The sequence below is a fragment of the Microplitis mediator genome, chromosome 7, assembly GCF_029852145.1.
Source record: "Microplitis mediator isolate UGA2020A chromosome 7, iyMicMedi2.1, whole genome shotgun sequence".
In the NCBI taxonomy this organism is placed as follows: Eukaryota; Metazoa; Arthropoda; class Insecta; order Hymenoptera; family Braconidae; genus Microplitis; species Microplitis mediator.
The window spans coordinates 7,393,318-7,420,958 of NC_079975.1; the positions used below are offsets into that span (position 1 = coordinate 7,393,318).

At 24.7% G+C, this 27,641-nt stretch overlaps 2 protein-coding genes across 6 annotated transcripts in view; one reads left to right on the top strand and one right to left on the bottom strand.

The window, feature by feature from the left end:
* The first annotated feature begins 45 nt into the window (after positions 1-45).
* LOC130671101 (uncharacterized) lies at positions 46-3,181 on the top strand. Of its 3 annotated transcripts, none has more exons than XM_057474802.1 (8): positions 46-276; positions 354-496; positions 637-840; positions 1,319-1,664; positions 1,745-1,942; positions 2,205-2,538; positions 2,606-2,876; positions 2,957-3,181. In XM_057474802.1, the coding sequence occupies exons 1-8, from the start codon at positions 268-270 to the stop codon at positions 3,003-3,005; spliced, it is 1,554 nt and encodes a 517-aa protein (XP_057330785.1). In that variant the 5' UTR covers positions 46-267; the 3' UTR covers positions 3,006-3,181. The 3 variants fall into 3 exon arrangements, with proteins under 3 accessions (XP_057330785.1, XP_057330784.1, XP_057330786.1); XM_057474801.1 differs by having other exon boundaries at positions 2,606-2,872; XM_057474803.1 differs by having other exon boundaries at positions 2,606-2,880; positions 2,957-3,017.
* Positions 3,182-15,174: 11,993 nt separating this feature from the next.
* The window catches only part of LOC130671478 (hepatocyte nuclear factor 6-like), a 62,261-nt gene continuing 49,794 nt past the window's right edge, over positions 15,175-27,641 (bottom strand). For 2 of the 3 annotated variants that reach the window (XM_057475394.1, XM_057475393.1), the window contains 3 exons: positions 24,667-24,690; positions 23,418-23,533; positions 15,175-17,329 (listed from right to left, as the gene is read on the bottom strand). In XM_057475394.1, the coding sequence (XP_057331377.1) occupies positions 17,120-17,329; positions 23,418-23,533; positions 24,667-24,690 (350 nt within the window). In that variant the 3' untranslated portion in view covers positions 15,175-17,119. The remainder of the gene's footprint in view (positions 17,330-23,417; positions 23,534-24,666; positions 24,691-27,641) is intronic. The other variant, XM_057475395.1, reaches the window with a different exon arrangement.

The window sequence follows — 27,641 nt, forward strand, 5'->3', positions numbered from 1 at the left end:
GTTATTACTATTATTGAAAATCGAACCGATCTTAGTGACGCCTCACAATAAAAGAACGCTCTGAGCTAATTTTCAAAATGGTGAATTAAAAAACAATTGACAATCGTTAACCCCCCTATATTATTATAGAAGAATCAAATTTAAAAAATTTGCATTTTCGATATATCGATTGAACGAATCTCGATTCTATTGTTGGAAAGACAGGAAATTTCAATGGTTTGAGTGCTTCTGTAGCGGCTAGATAGAAATTACGAGATTTCAGTGTCAATGAATGAAGTACTGAAGACGTTCCTCATATATTTTATATATTTTAATTTTAAACAAGTTAAAGTTATTTTTATATAAAATTTTAGGTATATTTATTGTGGCTGAAGTATCCATGTGATTTTAAATACTCTACAATGTTCCAATTCGGACCTATTAATCATCAATCATCACCTCCTATATTTGACGATGGTTATTGTTACGTACGTTCTTCCTCATCTGATGGCCTCGTGTAAGCTTTGATTTTGATTTTATTATTAGTGATGTATTTATGAATTGCATTATAGTTATTGTAGGTTATATAAATAAATTATTTATGTCATGATCAACTTAATTTATTCAATGATTATATACATATATATATTTGTATAGGTATGTTAAGTGCCACGAAAAAAAGAAGAGTAATTGTCGAGCTCGAGGATCCACAAACGGAGGACCAGTTACATTAACTAAAGGTCACAATCATGTCAGAAATTATGATACTCAGTTTATTTACAATTTCATGTTTGAGCTCTATAGAACTGTGTCTACGAGCCTTCGTAATTTACGTTTAATTTACGATGATGTAAGCGTGAGGTATGTGAAGAAAATTATTGTGATAATTTTTTACCTTTGTGTATAGATTTATTTACGTTCCCAACAAAGAATTTTATAGTAGTCTACTCAATCAAATTTGGGACTACCCTTTATTTTTAAACTTAATTACAACATTATAGAAAATTTTATGTGAATATATATATATATATCTGATAATAATAATATCTGATTTTATAATGACTACAAACTTATAACAATTAGTTGTTTTACCTTTACATTTTAAGCCCAATATTTTTACGATTGCAATTTTGATTAATTATTGAATCAATATAAAAGTATGAAAGTGTTTGAGTGATTTTAATTTAAAAAAAATAACTACTAATTTAAATTAATTCAAAATAAAAGACTAAAATTTATATTTTAAAATAAATATTTTTTCAACTAATTTTTGTCTTCTGCACAATAAATACTTTGTATAATTGTTAAACCTAAGTTATTTTTTATGTTTTATTTATAGACATGCTCGTGCATCTATATTGGTACCATTTGTTGTAATCGTAAAAACAATGCGAAGCTGGCGCAAAAACAATTGTCCTCCATCTCCAAAGTCGCTTGAAGAATATGTTTTACTATTAAATTCGGCTCGCTGGAAAAATTTTTTTATACCCAACGGCAGCAATATTACTGTTACTCATGTACATGGAACAGACGGATCACAAGCAGTTGTCTTTGTGGACTCTAATCTACTGCTTAATTTTCAAACTGTAGATCTTTATGTAGATGCCACATATAAAGTATGTCCACGTGAGCCAAGTAAAAAAATTTATCAATTTTTCACTATAATGGCCTCTCTTAACGATACGGTAAATGAGTATGATTATATATTTGTATTACGTGAGTGCAATTAATCTCCAGACATTTTTATTTGATTTATATTTTAAAGGTGCTTCCAGTAGCTTGGAGTTTTATGTCAAATAAAAGTAAACCTTGTTATGCTGCAGTAATTAACCATTTCGTTCAGTTAACACCACATTTACGGGTATTATCGATAACGTCTGACTTTGAAATCGGACTTTTAAAAGTATTTAGGGATTTTTACCCTAATGCCATTAGTCATGGTTGCTACTTTCATTATGTTCAGGTAATAATTTATCATATGATATGATCATTACCAGCATTATTACTATTATAATTTTTGTTTTTACGTCAATAATGTTAATTATTCTAATTATTATTGATATTCTTGTTGTTGTTAAATAATAACAGTAATGATAATACATAAATTAAAGTATATATACAAAATCATTAGTTAAAATTAATCATAAAAATTTCTGTTAATATTTATAAATTATGTTACCGTGGTATTGAAGATCATTTTTTTCACGTGTATGATAAAATTTCAGGCACTGATGAAGAAAGCGAAAAAAATTGGATTGCTAGAAAAATTGAGGGAATGGGAAGATGGAAAAGAATATTTTAGAAAGCTGATTGGTTTAGCTTTTCTTCCTGCAAACCAAATTCAACAAGCATTCGATTATTTAAACGATCTGTACGCTGTGTTCCTCCCACACTTTCAAACATTTTTGACTTATTATAAATCCTATTGGATAAATAATATTAAACCTGAAAACTTCACTATTTATAATATTTTAAATAGGACTAATAACTTTGTAGAATCATATAATCGACGTTTAAAAGATAAATTCGGAATTCATCCTCGTATATGGCAATTTACAGGTACGTTATGAACCGATTTTTTTTTTCCGCTATATATAGTTATAACAAATAAATATTCGTATTTCAGAATTGTTGATTAACCACTATACAATAACTAAAAATGAAGTCGAGTCATTGAAAATTTCTCAGCTAGTTCGACGCTCTCAACGACCGCATACTTTATTCAAAAATGATATAATTTTGAAAGCATGGGAATTATATAACTGCAATGCTCTTGATGTTGAACATTTTCTACAATGTATTAGTCATATAGTCCCTGTACTGGAAAATGGAAACTTAATCAATAGTGCTGCTGAAGTTAATAATTATATCAATATCCCGTTAAAAAAATTTAGTAAGTGGGTAAAAATTCATTCGTGACAATTAGTAAAAATATAGAAATAAAAGTATTTCAATTAATTGCACATTTGATTTGTAGTTGCAGTGAATGGAGAATCATATATTGCAATAAACGAAGATCAGCTTGAAAACGGTGGGGATTTGATAATTTATTCATTATAAAAATGTTAACATAAAAGCATTTTTATAATAATTTTTTAATGTTCAATTTTTTTATGTATCTGATTTATTGAGAATAAAAAATATCTACAGAATTTTGTATTGATCATTTCTTATGCGATAGAAATTGTTATAATAAAAATTATTTTCTCCATAAATCTAATTAAATTTTTTCATTATTTAAACAAATCAATTAGTTTCATATATGATATTATTTTAAAACACATGAAATCGCAACTAAAAAAAAAAACAAAAAAAAAATTTATTTACAGTGTACCAGGGTTAATCTTTAAATTATAAATGTAAAATAAACTTACACAATTAATTTACAAGTTTAATTAATTAGTTATTTTTTAATTACAGCAATCTGTTTTCAAAACAGATTTCGTTTTTTGCTAACAATAAAGAGTACAATTAACTGTCGTCGGTATTATAGTTTTTGGTGTTATTGACTGTCCACGGAAGTTGGTAATGTAGAACTTAATCGATCTTTAGATAATAAAACTTTATATATACTCTATGTTTCGATGACAATGATTGTTTTCATTTATTTCAATTCAAGTATTTATTATTCTATTACTAATTATTTTATATAAATCATATTTCGATGTGATTTATATTTTACAATTTTCTTTCGATAATTTTCTGTTTCGTAAATTTATACTGTTACAGATTTGAAGTTTTAAACTTTTGGTTTAGTCATAGATAGTTCTTTTCGACGAGATTGTCTACTCGACAACTTGTCGCATCTCGGAGATTTCGCATCGAACGAATGTCTTTTGGACAATGGCTCTGGCCCCCTCGCTGCTGAGAATAAAAATGGCGGGAAGAGTGAGTAAATTCAAAAAAAATTTTTTTTTATTTTTAGCCAGAACATTATTAAGTAATTACGGAATTATTATGATGATTTTTGTTGATTTATTTCATATTTATGTAAGCATTTATTTAATTTACTGAAAGAATTAAATTTGAAATTCTCCCGCGTGTTTTAAAAAGCGCTCGATTTAAAATGGCGGTATTTTAAACAAATTTCACACGATTATTTTATTCATTTTTTCGTTTGAAAATTATATATTTTCTTACAAATATAAATCAATGAAAAGATATAAATATAAATGTTGAAAAATTTCAACACCTGCAACTCCCCACTAAGGATACAATAAAACTAAAGCGTAAATTTTCATAATTTTAATATGATCCTGAAGATAACAGATAATTAACAATTTTTGAATGATTTTTAACTAATTAATTACAAAAAAAAAAAAAAAAAAAAAAATATACACATGTAGAAAATTAAAAAAACTATAAGTGCAATTTTTTAAATATTTTCTTTTCTTATAATTAATCATTTTGAAAAAAATCCAAAAATTATTAGATGTCAGCTAAATTCAGTATCATAAAAAAATGACCCTGACGTTAACAGACAATTAACAATTTTTGAATGATTTTCAACTTAAATGGTACAACAATCAATTTTTATCTTGGTGGTAATCGAAAGGATGCATCAAGATTTAGATCTGATTAGATTTTGAGGCAAATCGGGCAAGTAGTTTATAAGTTATATGGAAAAAACAAAAAAAAAAATTAATTTTTATTGTTCGTTTAACTCGTAAACTACTAGACTGATCAACTTCAAAATCCTATCAGATCTAAGTCTATTTTTATAAACTTTTGGAATATGGAAAGCCTGAGTATCTGCGTGACCTGTTTGAAGAAGAGTCCGATGTTCGACGGTCTGACAGGCTTGCTGCAAAAAGACACTCATCTTTCAAAATACCGAATTTTGTTACATCCTACTTCGAGAAATCCTATATCGTAACAGTGATCAAGCTTTGGGAAGAAATACCGAGTGATATTGTGAGTTCTAGTAGTCTAGAAGTTTTTAAAAGCAAAGTGTTTGATTATTTCTTAAACCTAGACAGTTAGTTTGGACTTCATCTTGTTCAAGATTGAGTCTCGCTATTACTATCTAAAAATTATTAGTTGAATCTAATTAATCTATTCGAGTCGAATCAAGTGTGATCTGTCACACTGTATTCCTTTAAAATATTTTAATTTTTTACGTTATCTTTTATTATTTTTATTGCATCTTAAATATTTACCGTACCATTGAAAGCAATAACCTACTTTTATAAACATGTTATGTACTCACATTTATAACATTATTTACTTTTTCATATGTAATCAATTTGTAATTGACATTGCCATTTGGCCTGTGCCTTGGCATAAAATAAACAAAATCTAAATCTAAATCTAAGTCTTGATGAGCCCTTTCGATTGCTGCCAAAAACGTCTGAATCAGTTGATTAATTCCAAAGATCGTACAACAAAAAATAGTTTTCACACATCCGTACACACACACACACACACACACACACACACACACACACACACACAATCACGGGCATCCATTTGAAAATAGTCAAAGCAGCTTCCCTGGTCCTCAAAAGATCGAAATCTGATGAAAACTCGTTCGAAAAATTGGACCGAAACCAACTTGCCTTTTTTTTTAATTTCAAATTTTCATAGCCGGAAATTCAAAATAAAATAATAAAAAAATAATCGAAAATAATATGACAGGTATAACATAATCTACATCACAGTAATCATAAATAAATTAAGTTTAATTCCTAGATAATAAAGCATTAATTACATTCTCAATTATTTTTTTTTCTTTAATTACAACACACATCTCGTGCAAAAGTGTAAAGAAGTTCCTCATTTGTTGTTTTCTTAATTTTTTTTTTGTTTATGTGCTACAATCAATTATACTTTTACGACTTAAATAGTGTTTAATTATTCTTGACTACAATAAGCTCTTCATAAAACGTAAATAACATTGTAGTTTACAATAGTTTACAATTTGTCACCTTGTGATCATTTAAAAGTGTCTATTATATAGGTACACATTATCATTATTATTATTTTTATTATAATTATAATTTATTTAATAATTTACCATTATCAGTAAATGCTGCAATTGAATTTAAAATAATTAACATGAAAAAAAGTTAAATTATTAATTTTTCATTTTTAAAAATATTACCATTTATTATTTTATTTTTACATACACAATTAACATTATTTATTATTTTATAATTTAATTTCAAATTATTGTGGTCCATATTTTTTTTTTTTTTTCAATTCAATTTCAGCATTTTTTCAAATTCTTTCATTTTTATTTTTTTTTACTACATACAGAATTATTAAAATTTTTTTATTATCAATTTTATTTTTCTTATCATCCCCTCAGATTCATAATCAATATCGTGATTTTTCCACGTAATTAAGGGCATTCTTAGACAGCGCCCCCCAATTTTTAAAAATATGCAATGACTTTCAACTGTCATAACCGTATTAAAATTTTATCAATTAATTAAAAAAAAATTAAAACCTTAATTGAAAAAAGGACAACGTAGTCGTAATTTCATTGAGATGTAGAATTTAAAAAAAATGACTTACAATTGATATCAATTGGGAGATAAACGAAATTTGTTGAATAAATTTTAGCAAACATAATTCCAAAATTCGAATTATAAAATTGAATCGTTTATTTGAGAAACCCCATAAGTCATGTTTTTTACGAAATTGGATTTTTTGCATTTTTGGGTTCTTTGGATGTCCCTCCATAGATATCAATAAAAATCAACGTTTAAAACAAAATTTAACGGGGTGACAGCAATTTCATTTAATTGAGAAACCCTATAAGTCAATGACACAAATAAACATATGCAGTTTTAGTTTTACAGAAATAACTTTTTTTTTTTTTTTTTAAAATTCGCGCTTTTTTGGAAAATTAACTTCAAATATTGTTTTATTGTTGACTGTTATATGACTAATTAAAATGTTTAAATTAATTATAATTTTTGGTAATTTCTGAGTTTCAGAGTTCAAATACATATTTAATATTTCATTTTATCAGTGTAATAAATGATTCGAGTGGAAACATTTAAAAAAACAATGATTTTATAACTTTTTTTTCCGTTTGGTTGAGAAACCCCATAAGTCAATTAACTTTAAATATTTTTTTTAAGTAGTTTCAGTTCAAAAATTGAATTTTTTTTTGTTGAAATCTTTTTCAGAGACGTTAACATTATTGTCGTCAATTATTTATTTATTATTTTAATGTCGTTTTTCAAAAAAAATGTTTTTTGTGTTTCCTGAAAAATTTTGATTTCTTGACTTATGGAGTTTCTCAAATAAATGATTAAATTGACATGACGATTTTACGGAAATTTATTTAACAAATTTTGTTTAACACCTAATTGATATCAAGTGTAAATAATTTTTTTTTAAATCTATATATCGGCGAAATTACGACTTCGTTGACTTTTTTTCAATTAATGCATTAATTTTTTTTTAATTAATTGATAAAAATTTGACACGCTCATGACAGTTGAGTCATTGAAAATTTTTAAAAAGTGGGGGCACTGTCTGAGAATGGCCTTAAAAATTCTAATTATTTAATTTTTTAAAATAAATTAATATTCTTAGTAAATAAATCCTTTGGTTTTTTTTTATAAATAAAATTAAAATTATTTATTTTTGGACACACATTTTTTTAAAATTTCTTCCATTATTTTTATTTTATTTATAAATCTACATGATAATTATTTCACATTCTGTTTATTTTTTTTTTTTTTTTTTCCAATAAACAATAAGTCCATACATTCTTTATCATCATAATTAGTAATATCTCACCCGATTCGTCCGTACAATGATTCGTGTCATATAATAAATATAATAATGTATACTTGGTTTGCATTTTTATATTTTACATTTTTTTCATTTTTATTTTTTATTATATTAATTTTTTTTTTTCAACTATTCAATACCTTATTGTCGTGCGAACTGGTTTATTATTTATCGGTTTAAAATTGTGACGTTGGAAAGGAGACAAAAAATATTTTTAAATAATATTTTATATTAATTTTTATTTTTAAAAAATATTTTTTTTTATTTTTAAATTTTTAAAATAATTTTTGTTACAATTACGCGGCTTCATTTATTTTTTTTTATTGATTTTAGAATTTTTTAAAATACTCAAATTACATTTCCAAAAAATTTTAATTGTAATTCAAATATTTGAATAATTTTCTATAAACTCCAGAGTTTTTGAATTTAAGTTTATGCTCAAAATAATTTTTTTTGAAAAATCAGTTTCTAAAATTTTTTTTCAACTTTAAAATTCAAAACTAAAAATCAAAGTCGATTTAGTACTTTTTGATAACTTTTTTTACAGCACCAAAAAATTACGATAGAGGTAAAAAAATATTTTAGAAAAGTACTACATTAACTTTAGATTTTTTTTTTAATTGAAAACAGAAAAAATTTTTAAGCAAACGAATAAAACCTAAAAAGTTGATAAAAAAAAAAATAACAATGTACGTCATTATATAAATTGCTAAAGCACTTGGATATGTGTATTATTAATATAAATATAACGTATCTTTAGTTGCGATATATTTTTAAATCTTCAATAATGTGCCGATAAATTTATATAAATTATATATACACGGAGAGAAAATTATGGTAACTGCTCCTAGCACATTTATAAAATATCGACCCATAACGTTACGGTAATAATTACTAGGAATTATGGGCTGTATGCCCATAATTTTTAGAAAAAGTTTCCATAACCATGGACACAACTATAATTACGGCAATAGAATAGTTTCTACATCGTCTAGTAACTCGATTATGGTAATGATTACTATTCTCATGACAATAGTTCCCATAGTCATATAGGAATAAATTTTATAGTTACTCTTGAACGGTAACTGAGTGCATAAGGGAATAAACCCTATATGAGATGGTAATTGTTCCCATAATATTATAGTAATCCTTCTTATACTACTGTGGTAATCGTTACCATATTATTATGGTAATGATTCCCATAATGTATTAAAATCATTACAATAATAGTTATCATAACATTTAGAAATTCTTCGTATTATGGGAATCATTGACATAATGTATGGTAACAGTTACTACAATATTATGGTAATGGTTACCATATATTATGATAAATGCTACCATAATATTACAGTAATCATTACCATAATATTAAGGTAGTAATTGCCATAACATTTACAAATCACTTATGTTATGGGAATCACTACCATAATGTATGGTAACAATTACTATAATATTATGGTAATTGTTACTATAATATTATGGTAACGATTACCATAACATTCACAAATTACTCATACTATGGGAATCATTATCATTATGTATGGTAACAATTACTATAATACTATAGTAACGGTTACCATAATGTATGGTATAGTTACCATACTAGTATCGGAACGATTACCATAATGACATAAGAACTATTCCCATATCGTATGGGAATAAAAACCATGTCAATGGGAATGGTTACCATAATTGGCATAGGTGCCATTACTATAATTGATACTTCAAAAAACCGGTTACCATACGTTATGGGAACCATTCCTATAATATATTGTAATTTTTACCATAAATTGCTCTCCGTAAATATATATATTCTGTACGTAAAAAAAATTCTGCATTATACCATAACAATTAGTGGAATGTTTCAGTAAATAACAAATAAAATTATTTAATTTATCACGTTTTTTTTTAATTTTAAATTTAAATATTTATAAGCCTAAATTTTGTAAATAAATAAAAATAAATTTCTCGGCAATTAAATATTTTAAATAATTTATAACGCGTTCAATTTATGTCGTCATAAAATTTATAAATTTTTTATTTCTCATTATTATAATTATTATATTTAGTATTATTATTATTATAGATATTATTATTATTACTATATTTTATAATACCATTTTATATAAAAAACACACGTACACACACGAATCAGAAATAGATTTTTCATTATTATTATTTTTATTTTATCTTAAATAATTATTTAATTTTTTTTATATATTTATAACTGTTGTATTATTTATTAAAAACTTATTTTTTTTTCTTTTATATCTGTATTGAAAAATTAAAAAAAAAGATAAATGATAAATAATTAGAGATGTCATTTAAAATATAACTGAATATATTATTTAAATTATTGACTGTTTTTAATTAATTAGTTAATTACCACAGTAAATTTACTCTGAAATATTAAAATTTTAAATTTATTGGTATTAATTGTGAATTTAAACTGAAAAAATTGGTTGGTTATTACGAGTATTAAAAATGATCCTGAAGTTAGCGGACAATTCAAAATTTTTGAATTTTTTTTTCGACAATTTAATTTTAAAGAAAAAAAAAATAAAAAAATGCACATGTAGAAAATTAAAAAAACTATAGGTGCAATTTTTTTAAATATTCTTTTTTCTTAAATTTATCGTTTTTAAAAAAATTCAAAAATTATTAGACCTCGGCTAATTTCAGTATCATGTATGAAAATCTTATTATTGATTAATTTTTTTTTTAAAAAAGAAAATTTTTAAGGAACAGAAAAATAATTCAATTTAAATATACACAGAAAAAAAAATATTTTTTGGCGCGAAAAATATTTTGCATTAGGAATTGAACAAAAGATTTCTTAAGACTGCACGCAAAAATTTTTTTCTCGCCTCACAAAATTATTTATCGCCCTAAGAAATTTTTGTTTTCAATTTATGCTGCAAAAAATTTCTTAGGTCAAGTAAAAATTTTCTTTAATCGAGTGTGTAGATCTCGAAGATCAAAGAGCGACAAATAAAACCGAGGCGTAAATCTACGCGATCTACAGAGATTTTATTAAATACACTTTGATCTCCATATGTCCCAAATCAGATCTTAGATCTATAGAGATCTATGTAGATCTTACAAAAAATAAGATAAATTTTTTTTCTGGATTATTGGGTCGATTTTAATAAATCAGCCAGTTTTCAAAACTCCCACCACGCAATCAGTGATAGTTCAAAAAAAATTGATAACTGCAATTATTTAAAAAAAAAATGAAAAATTAAATAATTTATAAAATTTAAAATTCACATAAATATTCAGTAAAATTTTTATTTATCAACTCAAAAAAACATATTTTAAGACTTATTATACAAATTTCACAAAATAATTAAAATTACCACTAATGTCACATTAATTTAAATTGACAATTTTCTTTTAAATTATAAATTAAAAATTTTAAATTAGACTTCAATTGGTAATCGCTAATAAATCATTTAAATTTTATCATTACTCAAATTCAATTTATCCCAATTTATTCCTCCCACATAATTCGGATTTCGCTCAACAATTTTCTCTTTCATTAAATCAAAATAAAAATTAAATTCCTTCAATAATTTTTTTTACAAAAATCAAAATTTTCTAAACGAAAAAAAAAAAAAAAAAAAAAAAAAAAGAAATATTTCCAACCAATTCAGTTATTTTAAATTTCACAATAACCATATAAATATCAACTCATATATTTCAGAGTAGTCTTTAAAATTACTCTTAAATAAATAAATAAATAAATTAAAACAAAATATATAAACAAAAAAAAAATGTCCCCTTTCATTAACAAAATAAAATCACTCCATTTTAAATAATAAAAAAAAAATATATTTATTTGGTCAGTTAAAATCCTCCATTTCATTTTTTATTCGCTTGCGTTATATTTTAATCAATTTTATACCCATAGAATATATACTAATATATCATTATTACAATATAGTATATTGTGTGACAAGAGATGAAACAAAACGATTTCAGACCAGGGTGAAGATGGTTGTCATCACCCGCAGTCTGAAATTGTCTTTCATTTTGAGTCACACAATATATTTTTTATGATAACCTGCATTGGAACTTGAAGTTTTAGTGTCAGCAGCCAGTCGGAAACAAGTAAATTTAAGACCAATGGGATCAACTATTAGTTTAAGCGTAAATTGTCATTTGAAATTTATAGTTAAGCAGAAACTATAAATATTATTTATTATTTACACCAATTTTTATAAAAGAATCTTAAAGTCAGAGCTGTAGTTTACGTAAATAAAATCAATGGTCTGAAATTACTATCAAATAAATGAAAAGTATCAGAATTTAAATTACGAATGCCTTCAGTCAGTGGGCAGAAACTTTATCTTTACTTGCTCTGTTTAGAGAAAAGAAAATAGTCCTTTTTTCTAATGAAAATACAGATGACAAAAATTCGCGCATGCGCCATTCGACCCTTAAACAGAGTCAAAAATTTAAACTTTCGATACAGATCTGCTGAAAAATCGCATACACACCTCGGAAAAAAGAAGGACATTCCAAGTTTTGTGTTTGCGACCTTCATCTGGGTCGGCTAGGCAATTATACGGGTTGGAATGTCCTACTTTCCTCCCTTGGTGTGTAATGTACTATTTCTTCATACCTGCACTAAAAGTTTAAACTCCTGCTCTGTTTAGAGGAAAGAAAGTCGTCCATTTCTTTAATGAAAATACAGATGATAAAAATTAGCGCATGCGCTGTTCTTCCCACAGGAAAAAATTTACACTTTCAGGTGCAAGTCTGACACCTACACGGAGAGAAATTTCAAGTAAATATGCCTACGCAGCATAGTAAAGGTTACATAACTCTATAGTTTGTGTCACGCCGCTCTTATGTGACTGCGTACACAAACTATAGAGTAATGTAACCATTACTATGCTGCATAGGCGTATTTACTTGACATTTCTCTCCGCATAGAATGAATGCACACCATGGAAGAAGATAGGACGTCCCTGTGTGTTTAAATTTTAATACATGGGTTATAATGTCCTACTTTCTTCCCTAGGCGTGTAATGTACTAGTTTTTTTCCAAGGGACAAAACCAATTTGTTTCTGTTTACTGACTGAAGACATTCCCCTGATAAAAAACTCCGATTGAAACCGCTGAATTCCGATTGACTTCCAATCAGAATTTATTGGTTTCAATCGGAGTTTTCAACCAGGGTCGCAATTTACGCTTACGCTGATATTTTTCTGCGGCATTAGACTGAAATTATCTTATTTATACTGGCTGTCGAGACACTGAAACTTAGTTTCGATGCTGTATCATGAAAAATATATGACATTTAACTATGAGTTGTTTTATTTATCATTTTTTTTTAAACGTATGCTTTAATACGTCCAGTTTCTAAGTGTGTCCAATTAGTTTTCTTAATTATTTTTTATACATAACACAATTTTTTTTAAAATCTACTGTGTCAACTATAAATTACCTATAAATTACCTGTTATTTCCCTTAACAAAAAAAAACACTTTATATTAATTAATAATTAATAATAATAATTTATTATTTTTCTCAATAATTAATAATGATAATTACTTAATAGCAATAATTATTCGTAATAATAAATTTTTTTTCTTGCAACTAATTATCATATTTACAGTTTTATGGTACAATGGTTAACGTAGTTTTATTATTATTATTATTAATATTATTATTATTATATTTAATTAATTAATATTATTTAATTTAATATTTTAATTTACTACCCTCGATTTAAAATCGTACTTTTAAATATGTATTTTTTTTTTAACAAAACAGTTGTTCATTAATTGAACACTTCACGTTACTTATTTATTTATTTTTTTTCACGTATCGACGCAAGGCAGCGGCCAATATCCCGCGATTCTTATAACTATTTTTTTTTTTTATAATTATTAATATTAATTTTTTTTTTTCACTTTGTGAACACTCTCGGTCTGGTCATCGATATATTGTATATATTTATATGTATATTATATATTTATTGCTCAATTCCTATATAAATAATTTGAGATATATATCTATATATAAATATATATAGATATATAGATATATATAAGTAAATTCGATTTTCGAATGCAATAAATTTTGAAAAATAATAAAAGATAAAATAAAATATATCGATGACTTGACATTTTTATTTATTAAACTTAATAATTTATATTTATAAATAATAATTTATGAATCGCAGGATTATTTATTTGATAGTATCAAGAGACCTTAGACGTAGTAATTCTTATATAAATTTAATTGAACGTGCCATATCCACGAACCGGAGATCCATTTATTTTTTTTTCACTTCTTCTATATTCATTTTTTTTATTTTTTTTTTAAATCACCTTTACAATTTGCAGATAAAAATAGTATTATTATTATAACTATTATTATCATTATCATTATCATTATTTTTATTTTTTAATTTTTATCCGCTTATTGTTGTTATTTTTATTTTTATCCAATATTACAGTTATATATGTTTACTTTGTACTATATATGATCTCAATCGGGCGACCGAAGTCGTATTTTGGTATCATTTTTTTTTTTTTTTTCAATTGGCATTCACTCAAAATTATTACATTTTTATTTCCGCTTTTTTTAAATTTGTTAGTTTTTTTTTTACCTCAATAGTCACCAGATTATTTTTTTTTTAATTAGAGCCACATACTCATTAATTTTATGATCGTGAAGTCAGCAGGCAAGTAGTAATTTTTGGATTTTTATTTCGATGAATAAATTACAAAAAAAAAACTAAAAAAATTCACATGTAGAAAATTTTAAAAACTACAGGTGCAATTTTTTCAAATATTTTTTTTTAAATTTTTTACCGTCTAATTATAAATTCAAAAATTATTAGACCTCGACTAACTTCAGTATCATTGATTTTTTTGTATGAATTCAAACTGGTTTTTTTACCTTACCAATAGTCGATTAAAAAAAAAATTATTTAAAATAAAAATACATATTTTCATAAAAAAAAAAAAAATTACATATTAATTTTTAATAAAATCATGATAAATAAAATTTTATTTTCATTAAAAATTTTGAACTTAAAAATTTTTTTAGGACGCCAGTATTTTTTTAAAAAATCATATCAATTATTTAAAATAATTTGTGATAAAAAAATTAAATGCACTGATTAAGAAAACAGAAATAATTATTATTTATTTTTTTTCAAAAAAAAAAATAATACGAATACTTTAATGCATAAAAATAATTCCAGTAATTATTGATGTAAAAATAATTATTTCTGCATTAACTTTTTTATTTTAATTTTCACTCACACCCACACACATCGAGACATCACATCGATCAGCAATAATTATTTTTCCTTTTAAATTTTAACAATAATGACATTAGTCATTTACATTTTTTTTCATTCATTTTTTAATAAGAAAAGTTTTGCTTTGTATTTTTTCTTTACCTCTTTTTTAATATTATTTTTATTTTTATTTTTACTATGTACAACAAAACAATAACACAGTATTGTTACAGTACAATTGCTGATTAGGTGGCTCGAGTTATTAATCACCGACGCACTCGTGTTATAAATTTTTTTATTCACGTGTTCATTATACATATATATTCATATGTTGATATTGATAAACTATATATCAATATAATTACGTGTTATAATTTTAAAAAATTTATATATGTATATATATATATATATATATTTTTTTATTTCACTAATTCCTCTGACCAACGAGAAATAGACGAGTCAGTTGTTATTTAATATTTCGTTGAATTATTTTTATTCTACTCCGTAACTAGTATAACAAAATAAAATATATATTTGGACATTTTGTTTCTTAAATTTTACCCCAACATTTATATTTTCGAGTTTTTTTTATAATTTATAATTTTAATAAAAAAAATAATTTATTGCGATTAAACAACAACAATTTTCCAATTCATACAATAGTTTTTTTTTTTCATGCATGAATATAAAGAAGTGGGGGCAAGATGGGACCGTCAGAATTTTTATTTGGAAATTTTGTTTTTTATTAAAAAATAATTTTATCCGATTTTTTAATTGTAATAAATTTTTTAATTACATCAATACTCGGGATATTTAAAAATTAGTTTTTTTCTTTTTATATCATATATTTTTTATGTATATGTAACAAAATATGTCGTCAATTAAAATTTGATAAAAAATTTTATGATCCTGAAGTTAACAGACAGTTAAAAATTGTTGGATTTTTTTTTTCAGCAAATAAATGACAAAAAAAAAAAACTAAAAAAATGCACATGTAGAGAATTAAAAAAACTATAGGTGCAATTTTTCCAAATAATTTTTTTTTATAATTTACCATTTAAAAAAAAACCCAAAAATTATTAAACGTCAGCTGACTTATGAGTGTGCCAGATATGAGGCAAATTTTGATTTACAAATAAACGAATTAAACAGTTAAAAATATAAAAATAAAAAAAATACACATACCGATTTTTAAATTCTATATATGTGTATTTTTTTTATTTCATCTGGTTTACATTAAATTCACGTATTTCAAAATTTTTTAAATTTACAATTGTCAGCCACATTCGTACTCGACTAACTTCAGTGTCATAAAATTTTTGGTCCCATTGTACAAAAATATTTTTTAAAAATCCGAACTAAAAAAAAAAAAAAAGTCTTGTTCAATTGCCCCATAGTGCCCCGATCACTTCCACATGTATTCTTATTTTAAAAAATACTCAAGGAATTGGAAAATTGCAACAATTTTTATTAATAAAAAAAAAAAAAGAAAAATTGACTAGACCATGTCTTACCGACTAGAAAAAAATGGTAAAAAAAAAACTAAATTAATAATTAAATTATCAACTATGAACTTATGATGGCAATTAATGGCACCGAGAAATACTAGACATAAAATAATCATAATAATAATAATAATATTATAAGTAGTAGCAGTGACGATTATGTCAGACATTTAAAGTAAGCCTTATATATATATATATATAAGTAAAGTAAAAGAACAAAAGAAATAATCACGTAAAGACTTCATGAATAAATAATAAACAAACACTAAAAGTCTCGGTATGTTGTGATAATAATAATAAATAAAAAAAAAAAAAAAAAGAAATGTAAGCACATAAAGTGTCTTACAAGGTACGGATATCGATCGTAATCGCGTGTTACATATATATATTATCTTTTTGTTATAAAACCAGCAGTGACGTACTGACGGTACTGCAAGTTATAGTAAAAAATAAAAAATATTGTATATACTTATTACGGACAGATGTTGAAAAATATTTATTTATTTATTTATTTAATTAATAAATTAATTAAAATAATTCAACGGAATTTATTTACGAGAAGGGTAAATCCTCCTCTGGTGACTCGTCATGATATTCCTCGTGGTCGGACGTATGTCACAAAACGTCATTCGCTTGACGTGAAGTTAAACCGAGGCTCGGTGATAATTGATCTTCGTCAACTCCTGGATTTTTTGGATCTTCGTCTTTCCACTTGTCCATGGATCGGCGTCTTGCGTTCATAAAGAAATTACCGACGGTCGTGGGTTCGAGACCCAACTGCCGCGCGATTGTCACTTGCATTTCTTTTGATGGCCTTTTTGTTTCCTGTAAATTATTTTATTTATGTATCATTTTTTCATAATTTATATTCATTTTATGTAAGAAAATAGAAGAGAGGAAAGTGGGGCAGAAATTTTTTTACCAAAATAAAATTGCAATTTTTCATGATACTGAAGTTAGCCGACGTCTGTTAACTTTTGGACTTTTTCTCAAGAAAATAAATTATAAAAAAAAAATATTTGAAAAATTGCACCTATAGTTTTTTAAATTTTCTACATGTGCATATTTTTTTTTTTTTTTTGTAATTCATTTGTTGAAAAAAAAAATCCGAAAATTTTTGATCGTCTGTCAATTATGAGTGTGAATGTAACAGACATCAGACAAATTTGAAATTATCAATAAATAGTAAATAATTAATAAAAGGAAATTTTTAAAAAATGCGTATTAAAAAAATTAAAAAATTAATAAGTGCATTTTTTATAATTATTATTTATTTAATTATTTACTCTATTTAATTATAATTTTAAATTTGTCTGATGTCTGCTACATTGTCAATTTCAGGATCGTAATTTTTTTAAATAAAGCCTGGAAAAAATATGGGGTAAAGTTGGTCATCACGAGTGCGACTATTTTAGAATTTTCACAGAGAAAATTTTTAATTTAACGTTCATTTTACCCGTAAGCTTGTTCTGATTTCCAATAAAAAAAAACTTTAAGAACAAACGCGAAAAAATTTTTTTGGATACTGAAGTTAGCCGACGTCTAATAATTTTTGGATTTATTTTTGAACAATAAATTATGAAAAAAAAAATATTTGAAAAAATTGCACCTATAGAGTTTTTAATTTTCTATAAGTGCATTTTTGATTTTTTTTTTTTTGTAATTCATTTGTTGAAATTAAAATTCAAAAATTTTTAATTGTCTGGTAACTTCAGGATCATGATTTTTTTTGGGTCTAATTTCGAAATGTTCGTAGTGAAATTATTTGTAGTAACCAACTTACCCCATATTTTTTTAAGAGACTAGATAAATATTTACAAAAAATAATATTTTCCTAGTGGAATTTATTTATTTTTTTGTTTTTTTACGGGAATATTAATAATAATAATAATCATTATTATTATAATTATAATTATTATGATTATATTTATAAATAAAATGGATAGTGTCGTCATTGTTGAAGAGGGAGGACATTTCATTGGAACAATGCAGACATACAATTGCCAGCTGAAATGTTGGGTGTAGGTAAAAGCTACTCGCGAAATTATTCAACGACCGATCGATACTTGGACTTGTGCTCGACGTACTCAATTCACCTATCGAAAGCTTTGTTCTATTATTTTTTATAAATATTTTTTTTTTACTTTTTTTTTTACCATCGGTATTTTAGATATAAATAAAAAAATTTATATGAATGCAACAGATTTTTTTTTAGTAATTTTTTTTTTTTTTTTTTGATCGAGTAGATGGACAGTAAGATGATATAAGAATGAGTATTTTTATTAAATGTTACTGTTAGTTAGTACTTGAGGGTGAAATTTAAACGGTGGCATTCACAGTTAGAGTTTGTATTGATTTAAATGATATTATTTATAATAACTATAGTCGTGGAATGTATAAATGCTGGTTGGGTTTTAAATTTTCATGTATTTTTAATTTATCATTTTGTTTTTATTACGCGTTAGTGTGGAATAATGCTTGGGTTTATAAATTATAGTGGCATAAATTAAACTGTAATTTTAATTTATAATGAAGTTTATATTTTTGTGACGGATAAAAATTATTTTGTCATGTTATTTTTAATTATTCGAGCCGAGTTGACGCAAATTTTAATGTTGAGTATAAAATAAAAAAATATATATAGGAATTGACAGAATAATAAAGAGAATTAATTAATATATTTAATATAGTTTGTTAATTATCAAGTCACCAAAAAGTTCGACATGTAGAACTTCGAAATTGGAGACTGATTAGAACTCCAAATAGAAGTTTTTTTGAAACTTTATATTTTTAAAAGTAAAAGAAAAGACAGATTTGGAACTTTGTTCAATGGGCGAAGTTTTAGTCAAATAAGAACGTTTTTGAAACATAATTTTGAAAATGTATATTGACTACATTTTTCCCTCGCTCAAAAACAGTTCAAAAATCTCGATATTGGAGGGAAAATGTAGTCGATATACGTTTTCAAAATTATGTTTCAAAAACGTTCTCATTTGAGTAAAAATTTGACAACGCAAAGTTCCAAATCTACTTTTTTATCATTATGTCTTCTTCTACTTTATGTAAATTTACTATTAAAAAATTCTAAAAGTTCCACTTAAAATCCTAATCTGTCTCAAATTTCGAACTTCTACATATCGAAATTTTTGAATGTTTTTGAAACGAATTTTTTTTCACATGAAGAAAATTTTAGAATTTTTTTTGGTCGAAATTTTATAAAGATTTTCTTATAAGCTAGTTCCTATTCTTATCATAAATTTTGATTTTGAGTAAACAAAATCGAAAACTGATTTTTTGGGTTAAAATACGTGTCTTTGTTAATTTTGAATATTTTTAACCAAATTATTGGTAGATTAATGTGCTTTGTCGTGAGGTAGAACCCGTGTGAAAAAAATTGTTGAAAAAAGGTTAAAAAAGTGTTGACTACTCTAAACTTCAAAACGTGACACAACAAAGAACTTTTTTTGAACGTTTTTTAAACTTTTGAAAATTCAGGCGAAAAATCAATAAATATTCTAATATTATTAAGATATGCTAAAACGAAAAACGTTGAGAAGTAGTTCAAAATCGGTTTTTTCTGAACGCATTTTGCACTGAAAAATGTTAATTCGTAGTATTAAGTCGGCTGTCTTTTTCTATGTGTTTTTCAGAAGTTTAAAAATTGTTTTAAAACAGTTTGTGATTGTGTAACGTTTTAAGGTTTACAATAGTCAACACTGTCTTAGCCTTTTTTCAACAATTTTTTTTTACATGGGAAGAAAAAGTTGACTCTCAAAAAGTATTTTTTTTTTTCTAAATCAAGTAAAAGATTTTCGGAAATCTAAAGCTTATAAAAAAAAAGTATGATTGGTTTTTTAAAAATATCTTTGTAAATATTGTGTTATTCGAAAAATTATAAGGTACCTTTTTTGTAGCGCTTTAAATTTTCTACAAAAAAGGTATCCTGTATATTTTTTTAAAACTTGATAGTTATTGAGATATTTTGAATTTGAAATTCCAAGACTTAGATGTAGAAATTTTGAGTCTAAAATTTTCTAAATCTTTCGGATGTTAAGGGTAAATAGTAATCTAATTATAGGTTTGTGACTTCAAAAGTATGTTTACAGTTCTGTCTTAATAGTTTAGAGGTTAGTGTCGGCGGTTCGATTCCCGCTCGCGGCAATTTTTTTAAAAATTCATTAGAATTTCCAATAAAACTGTCAACTGCTAAAAAGTTACTTCGTAAAAACCGTCTCCTACATTAATAATTTTTTGAATTCCGCGAGACTAAGATTATTAATTTTTAATTTATATTCATAATAAATTTATTATTATATATTTAAAAAATATTTAAATAACTTTAACTGTAGAATTGTTTCAACTAAATTATTTATTCAACAAAATATACTTCAAATAATCCAATAATTGTTAATGCATAATGTTGAACAAGTAAGTCAATTAATAATGAACTTTTATGGAACTTGTCTAATAACAGATTCATGTTATATATATTTATAAATAAACTTTCATGACCTCTTTTATTGATTATTATCGTTATCACTTGGATTAATTTACTTCTCTGATATTATTGATTCCATTTAATAATTGATTTATATTAAAGATTAATATTTCATTACAGTTTTGAATTTTCGTTCTCTATAAATTTGTTATAAAACAGAATATAATTTCGTAGAAAATAGTAAGTAAGTGAAAACGAATCAATTAAATATTCAATTTGAATAATTTGTTCAATTATTATTACAGCAAATGTGGGTATTATTTTTGGAAATACACGACTGTCTTGATAGAAATATTTGGAATAGTCCAAAAAAAAAAATATTTACTCGCTATTTTCTTCAAATCAATATTGAACTAAATTTTAATGTAAAAAAAGTTTCAGAAATAATAAAATGATAGTTCTATAAAATAAAACGCAACTGATAAAAAAAATCCCATGTGTCTATAGTCCCATATGTAGTTTTTATAAAAAAGAAATAAATTACTAAGGATTCAGTCGGATAAGGATTCACTACGAATCAAAAAATAAATTATAAATATATATAGATCGTAAGATACCCAATGGCTATAGCCTCCTATCAGTATCACCAAAAAATCAAAAAATTCATCAAATCATTAAAAATTTTGAATCCGCGGTCTGGTGTGAATGATTTGGTGTGAAATCTTTCAACTTTGCCAGTGTGAAAGACACGATGTACGGTGTTAAATTTTTGGCCGTGTAAATTATAACGATCACTCTACCAATGGTGTGAATGTTACTTTGATAGACACACAATTAAAAACTAACACCCGCGGTGGTGAAAATTTTAATACCAAATCATTCACACCACACCGCGGACTCAAAATTTTTTACAGTGTATGAGTTTCGAGCTAATCATACTGAACAGTGTGAAAGATAACACTCACACTGTGTTAAAAGTATACACGGAAAAAACAGAATATTAAAAATTAATAAATAATAGTAAAAAGTGGAATCTGTTATTAATAATTAGTACTATTATGTACTTAATGCAAAGTAGTTTACTAATTTTTGTAGATTCCTAAAAACTACTATCAATTATTTCAAAAAGTAACTAAATATTATTACTTTTAGGTATATAAATACGTGATGTATTAGTGAAAATGAATTAATTTATGGCATACATCTATTAAAAAGTAATGATTGGTCAAATTAAGAATTGATATCTTAGATACTGATTTTTCCAGCCGAAAATTGCAAAAGTTACAAACTTTTATTTTATAAATTCGATGTCACTGATCAATTATTAGCTTAAAATATCATTTATTCATAATTATAAATTAATTTACAATATACATAAATCGAATAAGTGGTAAATAATAAAATGAAAAATTAGTATACTAGATCTTTATATACTAATATGTACGTTTACTAATTTTTCGGTTCCTCATTCTTTAAATTTTTCTATGTTTATTTGAATAGTAATAACTGTAGATACCAATTTATCGATTCTTTTTCATATTAATTTTAATATACGAAATTACAAATTTTGCTCTTCTATGTGTATCAAATTTTAATATAAATAATAGCCATTTTGTAATATATATAATAATCCTGGTTTGATATTAGTATCGAATATACTAATTTTAAGTCAAAAATAAACTACAAACTATTAAAATCCATATTGAGCATCATTTTTTTCCGTGTACACCGCTTGATATTTTACACCGTCAATTCACACCTTGCAGACCGTATTAAGTCCTCGGGGATCATTTTCACACCAAAAATTTTTTATAGTCCACTTACATCAAGTTGATTATTCGCGATTTCAAATGGCATTCAAAGTATGAGACCTAATACCCGATCAGGGAACTAATATTCGATCACTCTATATATTTATATATCTATACTTGGTAAAATTCAGTAAATATATTTGTATATATATACAAATAAATGAGTGTTCGGGTACTGGATCTCTTATTTCATTTACAAAAGAAATAAAGAAAATTTTAAGGGAAAATTCATTGAAAAAATGAATTTAAATACTTAATTAACAAGATAATAAAATAAACACCAAACAATGATAAAATTATTTATCAATTTATATGAATGAGCTTAATGTAAATACCAATGATATTATTAAATTATTATTCAAATTTATAAAATCGTCAGTTAAATATACACTAAATAAAATGAATTAAAAAATAAGTTGATTGCTTGCATGCACGAATAATCCACTTGAGCATTGTTTAGGAGTGTGCAACAGGTGAATGGAATTTCGAGACTTGCGCAAGATAAAAAAACTTTTTAAATCAATAAACTTTTTTTTTATTATTCTGTCTTTCCTATCGGTTAATTAAACTTGAATAAATTTAATTATAACAGTACGTGTTGTAGTTGTAATTATAAATAATAATGATTAATAAGAAAAAAAATATATATACATATATTATTTACCTTAAAAATAGCCTGTAGAGTACGGCGCTGAAGGTCTGTGAAAACCAACCGCGGTTTCTTGGGTGCGGGCTGCTGATGTTCGGCCTGACTCGACATCTCGTCTTTCCTCTTGCATGCTGTAATTAATAAATTTATTTATTACAGTGACAGTTTATATAATAAACATTTTTAGAAGAAAATGAAAATATCCAAGTTGCGATCTTTACAAAATTATACTTTAGTTATTTATTTGATAATTTTTTATCTAATTTACGAAATTCGCTAAGATAGGGCACATTTTTATATTTTATTCGAATGACGGTTGTAATTTGTTTTTCTCTAAAATTTCGGGATGTTCTAAGACTATAAAATTTTTTCAACCATACGTCAAAAAAATATATTTAATTTTTAGCAAAATGGACTCAGTGAAAGAAATAAATTATTTAAAATTTTTGATTTTGTTTTTTTGAAAACTAAATAAGATTTTGAGTTTTTCAAAATTCCTTAGACTTGATTGTGCCCCACCTTTCAAATATTTTTGGTTGCCCAAAAAAAAATTGATAAATTTTCACGAATTGTTTTTCTTTCTACAATTAAAATCAAATATCTTATTTATATATTTATATATGTATATATATAAATATGATTTTTGAATTGCTGACAAAATTCTGCGTTCAATGAGTACCAACATCGATATATTACTAAAATACGATCATTAATTAACATAATTGTTAATTAATAATTTTCACAATTGTCTAAAATTTATATGTTTAAATATATTGATGTGGGTACTCAAACTAAAGGGAATTTCGTCTACCACAATTAAATCCATCTTACATAATTACTTATTATCACCACAATAATTACGTCACAGATCTATTAATTACTAGTATAATTACACTAATTATAATTTCTGATATTCTCTCAATTAACTTGATAGCATCAAATTTTCAGATAATAAACGGTATTGGTGACAACTAATCAATTTGTCAATCAAATTTCATTTTGTCAGCCAATATTTCCACTTCCGTTATTAATAAAAAAAAAAAAAAAAAAAAAAACGTTACAAAATTTACGACCGATTTATTAAACAAGAATTTATTGGAATTTTCGTGACCCCCTCCCCCCATCCTGAAAGATAAAAAAAATTCAAATGCCCGAGTAATAAAAAAATTTACAATAATTCGATTTTTGGAGTAGAAAAAATTAACTACCGCAAATTACATAAAAAATACAAATATATATATATGTTAATTGAAAGTATACTCACTTCCTCGTTGTGGAATCTGTGCAGCTGAAAACAAAAAGAAAAACTAAATTAAATTTATTATTTCTTACGATAATTTATTTAAATAATCAAAATAAATAAATAAATTTGTAATAATGAAATATATTGACATCGGGCATTATTTGCATTAATAAATACAGATACACATTTAGAACATAAACATTTACATTAATTATAAATAATTAGGTTGCATAAATTAATTCCCAACTTGAAACTACAGTCATTAACATTTCACTAATAATGTAAGGGGCTGCGAGCTGAAAGAGTTTTATTTTATGTTTCTGTTGGGTTTTTTTTTTAAATGTTAATGTTAATGTTAATTGTTTATTTGTTTTTGTTGTGTATGAAATATGATGATACTGAAGTCAGCCGACGTCTAATAATTTTTTGATTTTTTTTTAAATTTTCAGTTTTTTATTTTCGTAATTAATTTTTCCAAAAACGAAATTCGAAAATTAGTAATCGTCTGTTAACTTCAGGACCATGAAATATGTGTATATTGTTTTTTTATACACAGAAATAAAAGAATTTATTCGCGTAAAAAATTTTTACTGTCCCTAAGAAAATTATTTGCTTTATGAATTGAAAAAAAAAATTTTCTTCAGGCGAAAAAAAATTTTTTGAGGCGAGTAAAAATTTCTTGTGTCAAAAAATCCTTTTTTTTTTTCTAAGTATTAATTATTTTAAGAAAAAAAAAATTTTTTTTCTCCAATTAAAAGTAAAATTTCGATTTCATTTTTCTTTTTTTTTTCGATATCAAGTTCAATTTTTATCTGGCCGTCTATATTGTGTACAATATTCTCTATACGTAAATTGAGTGTCACACTGATTCACATTGTACGACGATTAGTGACTATAAAGCTTTTTATTTTACTTTTTTTTCATTTATTCGTAACATAGATTCATTTCAATAAAATCGCTTGATAATAAAAGAAAAAAATCCGGACGCCATTTATCCGTTTTTATATTTTTTTAAAAAAATTACTTTTTTTAAATAAAAAATATTAAATTTATGAGATGTTACAAAGAGATAATCGCAACTGACGCGATCGATTTATTAAATGTCTTTAACTATAAATTTAAAATAAAAAAACGAGTAACTTTTTTTTTTTATTCTTTTATATATGAGAATTTAAAATTGGATTTTATTAAAATAAAATTTTAAAAGTAAGTTAAAGAAGGCGAGTGGAAAAAGATATCGAGCTTGCGGTATCACAAATTCTATATTGTATGGTACTTTGTTTAGAATAACTCAAAAACAATAGCGCGGTTTGTTGTCGTCACGGGTTTCTACGGCGTCACGTGCTTATGATAACTATATATGGCTTCGTATATATTTTTTTTTTTACTTTATTTTACTTTACTTGTAAACCGTATGATTACAAAGTTAGATGTCATTCTGATGACAAAAAAATAGTTATGGTTAAAAAAATATAAGAATAAGAAATAAAATTCACAAACATTTCAAAATAAATCTCAAAAATTTTTTTTTAAGTTACTTGAAAATTTGCATTTAATCAATGGAATTCATACCAAATTATAATTATGCAAAATTTTGTTTTTTAAATTTTGACCTTTGCAACATTTCGTACTCAGAAAAAAAAAATTTCTTAGCTTGAGAAAAATTTTGACTAGAAAAAGTTTCTTGACGTAAGAATTTTTCCTCGCCCTCAGAAAATTTCATAATGACCCTGAAGTTATTGGATAATTAAATTTTCAAATTTTTCTTTCAACAAATCGTTTACAAGAACAAAAAAAAAAAAAAAATATGCACATGTAGAAAATTTCAAAAACTATAAGTGCAATTTTTTCAAATATTTCTTCTTAATAATTTTTCGTTTCGAAAAAGAATCCAAAAATTATCAAACGTCAACTAACTTCAGTATAATGTCAATTCATAAGGCAAAAAATTGATTAGGGCAAGTAAAAGTTTTTTGTATCAGAAATCCTTTTTTTTCTGTGTATAAATACCAAATTTTGACGAACCAAAAAAAGCTCAATTATATCTAACAAATATATAAAACATAAATCACCGAATTTTTGACGGCCATTTTACTTCGCGTCCGTTACCGTTTTTTTTTTAAATTTCTTTAAAAATGATCCCGCAATTTAAAAAAAAAACCGGGAAAATTCAAACAAAGAAAAGTATCAATTCTAGCATTAATTACAAATTCGATTACAATTTATATCAAACGATATATGTACATTAATAATTGAACTTACCCTAACCTACTTTCTAGATTTAACTAAAAATTTAAAATATTTATCCGACTGCCTTCACTGACATTTAAATTCCTTCAATTTGATCCTCATATAATATGAATAATAAATAACTATCTCAATTAAACATTTAACAACTAAATTAATCCATTATAGTATTATCGAAATATGAATTTAATTTTAACTAATTTAGTCTATCAACATAAATGTTAAATGCTGATATTTAATATATTTATTATATTAATTCTCTCACTATTTATGTATTCAAAGTTTATTAATTACTTGTACTGTATCGAGTTTAAAAGTGTTAATGAAATATTATTTGAGTTTTAAATGAGTAATCATATATATATAGTGAAGTATATATGTATTGAGATTTAATGATTGTTTATATTATTGTTTACATGCTTGTCATTACATAGGTATCGTCTAAAAGGTTAAGGGTTTCGTCTAATGGGAAAATTCTACCTGCATTATTGCCATATTTAATCGCTTATTAATATTATTATTTAAATATTAACTATTAATATTATTATATATCATATCAAGGGTTTTAAATATGCGAGGTTTGTCTGCCAAGGTGTTTTTTTTTCAATTATTTGTTACCAAAATTCAACCCTTAACGGTCACATGGAGTTCCGAAGGCCCAAGGCAATTTTAAACTCAAAATATCTCAACAGCTATCGCTTTTTTTGAAAATCTATAAGATGACTTTTTTGTAGAATATTTAAAGCTCT

Bases quoted from the DNA above. Each gene is read 5' to 3' on its own strand.
- LOC130671101 (XM_057474801.1), top strand. The intron at 1,943-2,204 runs GTAATAATTTAT...ATAAAATTTCAG, and splicing joins GCTACTTTCATTATGTTCAG to GCACTGATGAAGAAAGCGAA. The intron at 2,539-2,605 runs GTACGTTATGAA...TTCGTATTTCAG, and splicing joins TCGTATATGGCAATTTACAG to AATTGTTGATTAACCACTAT.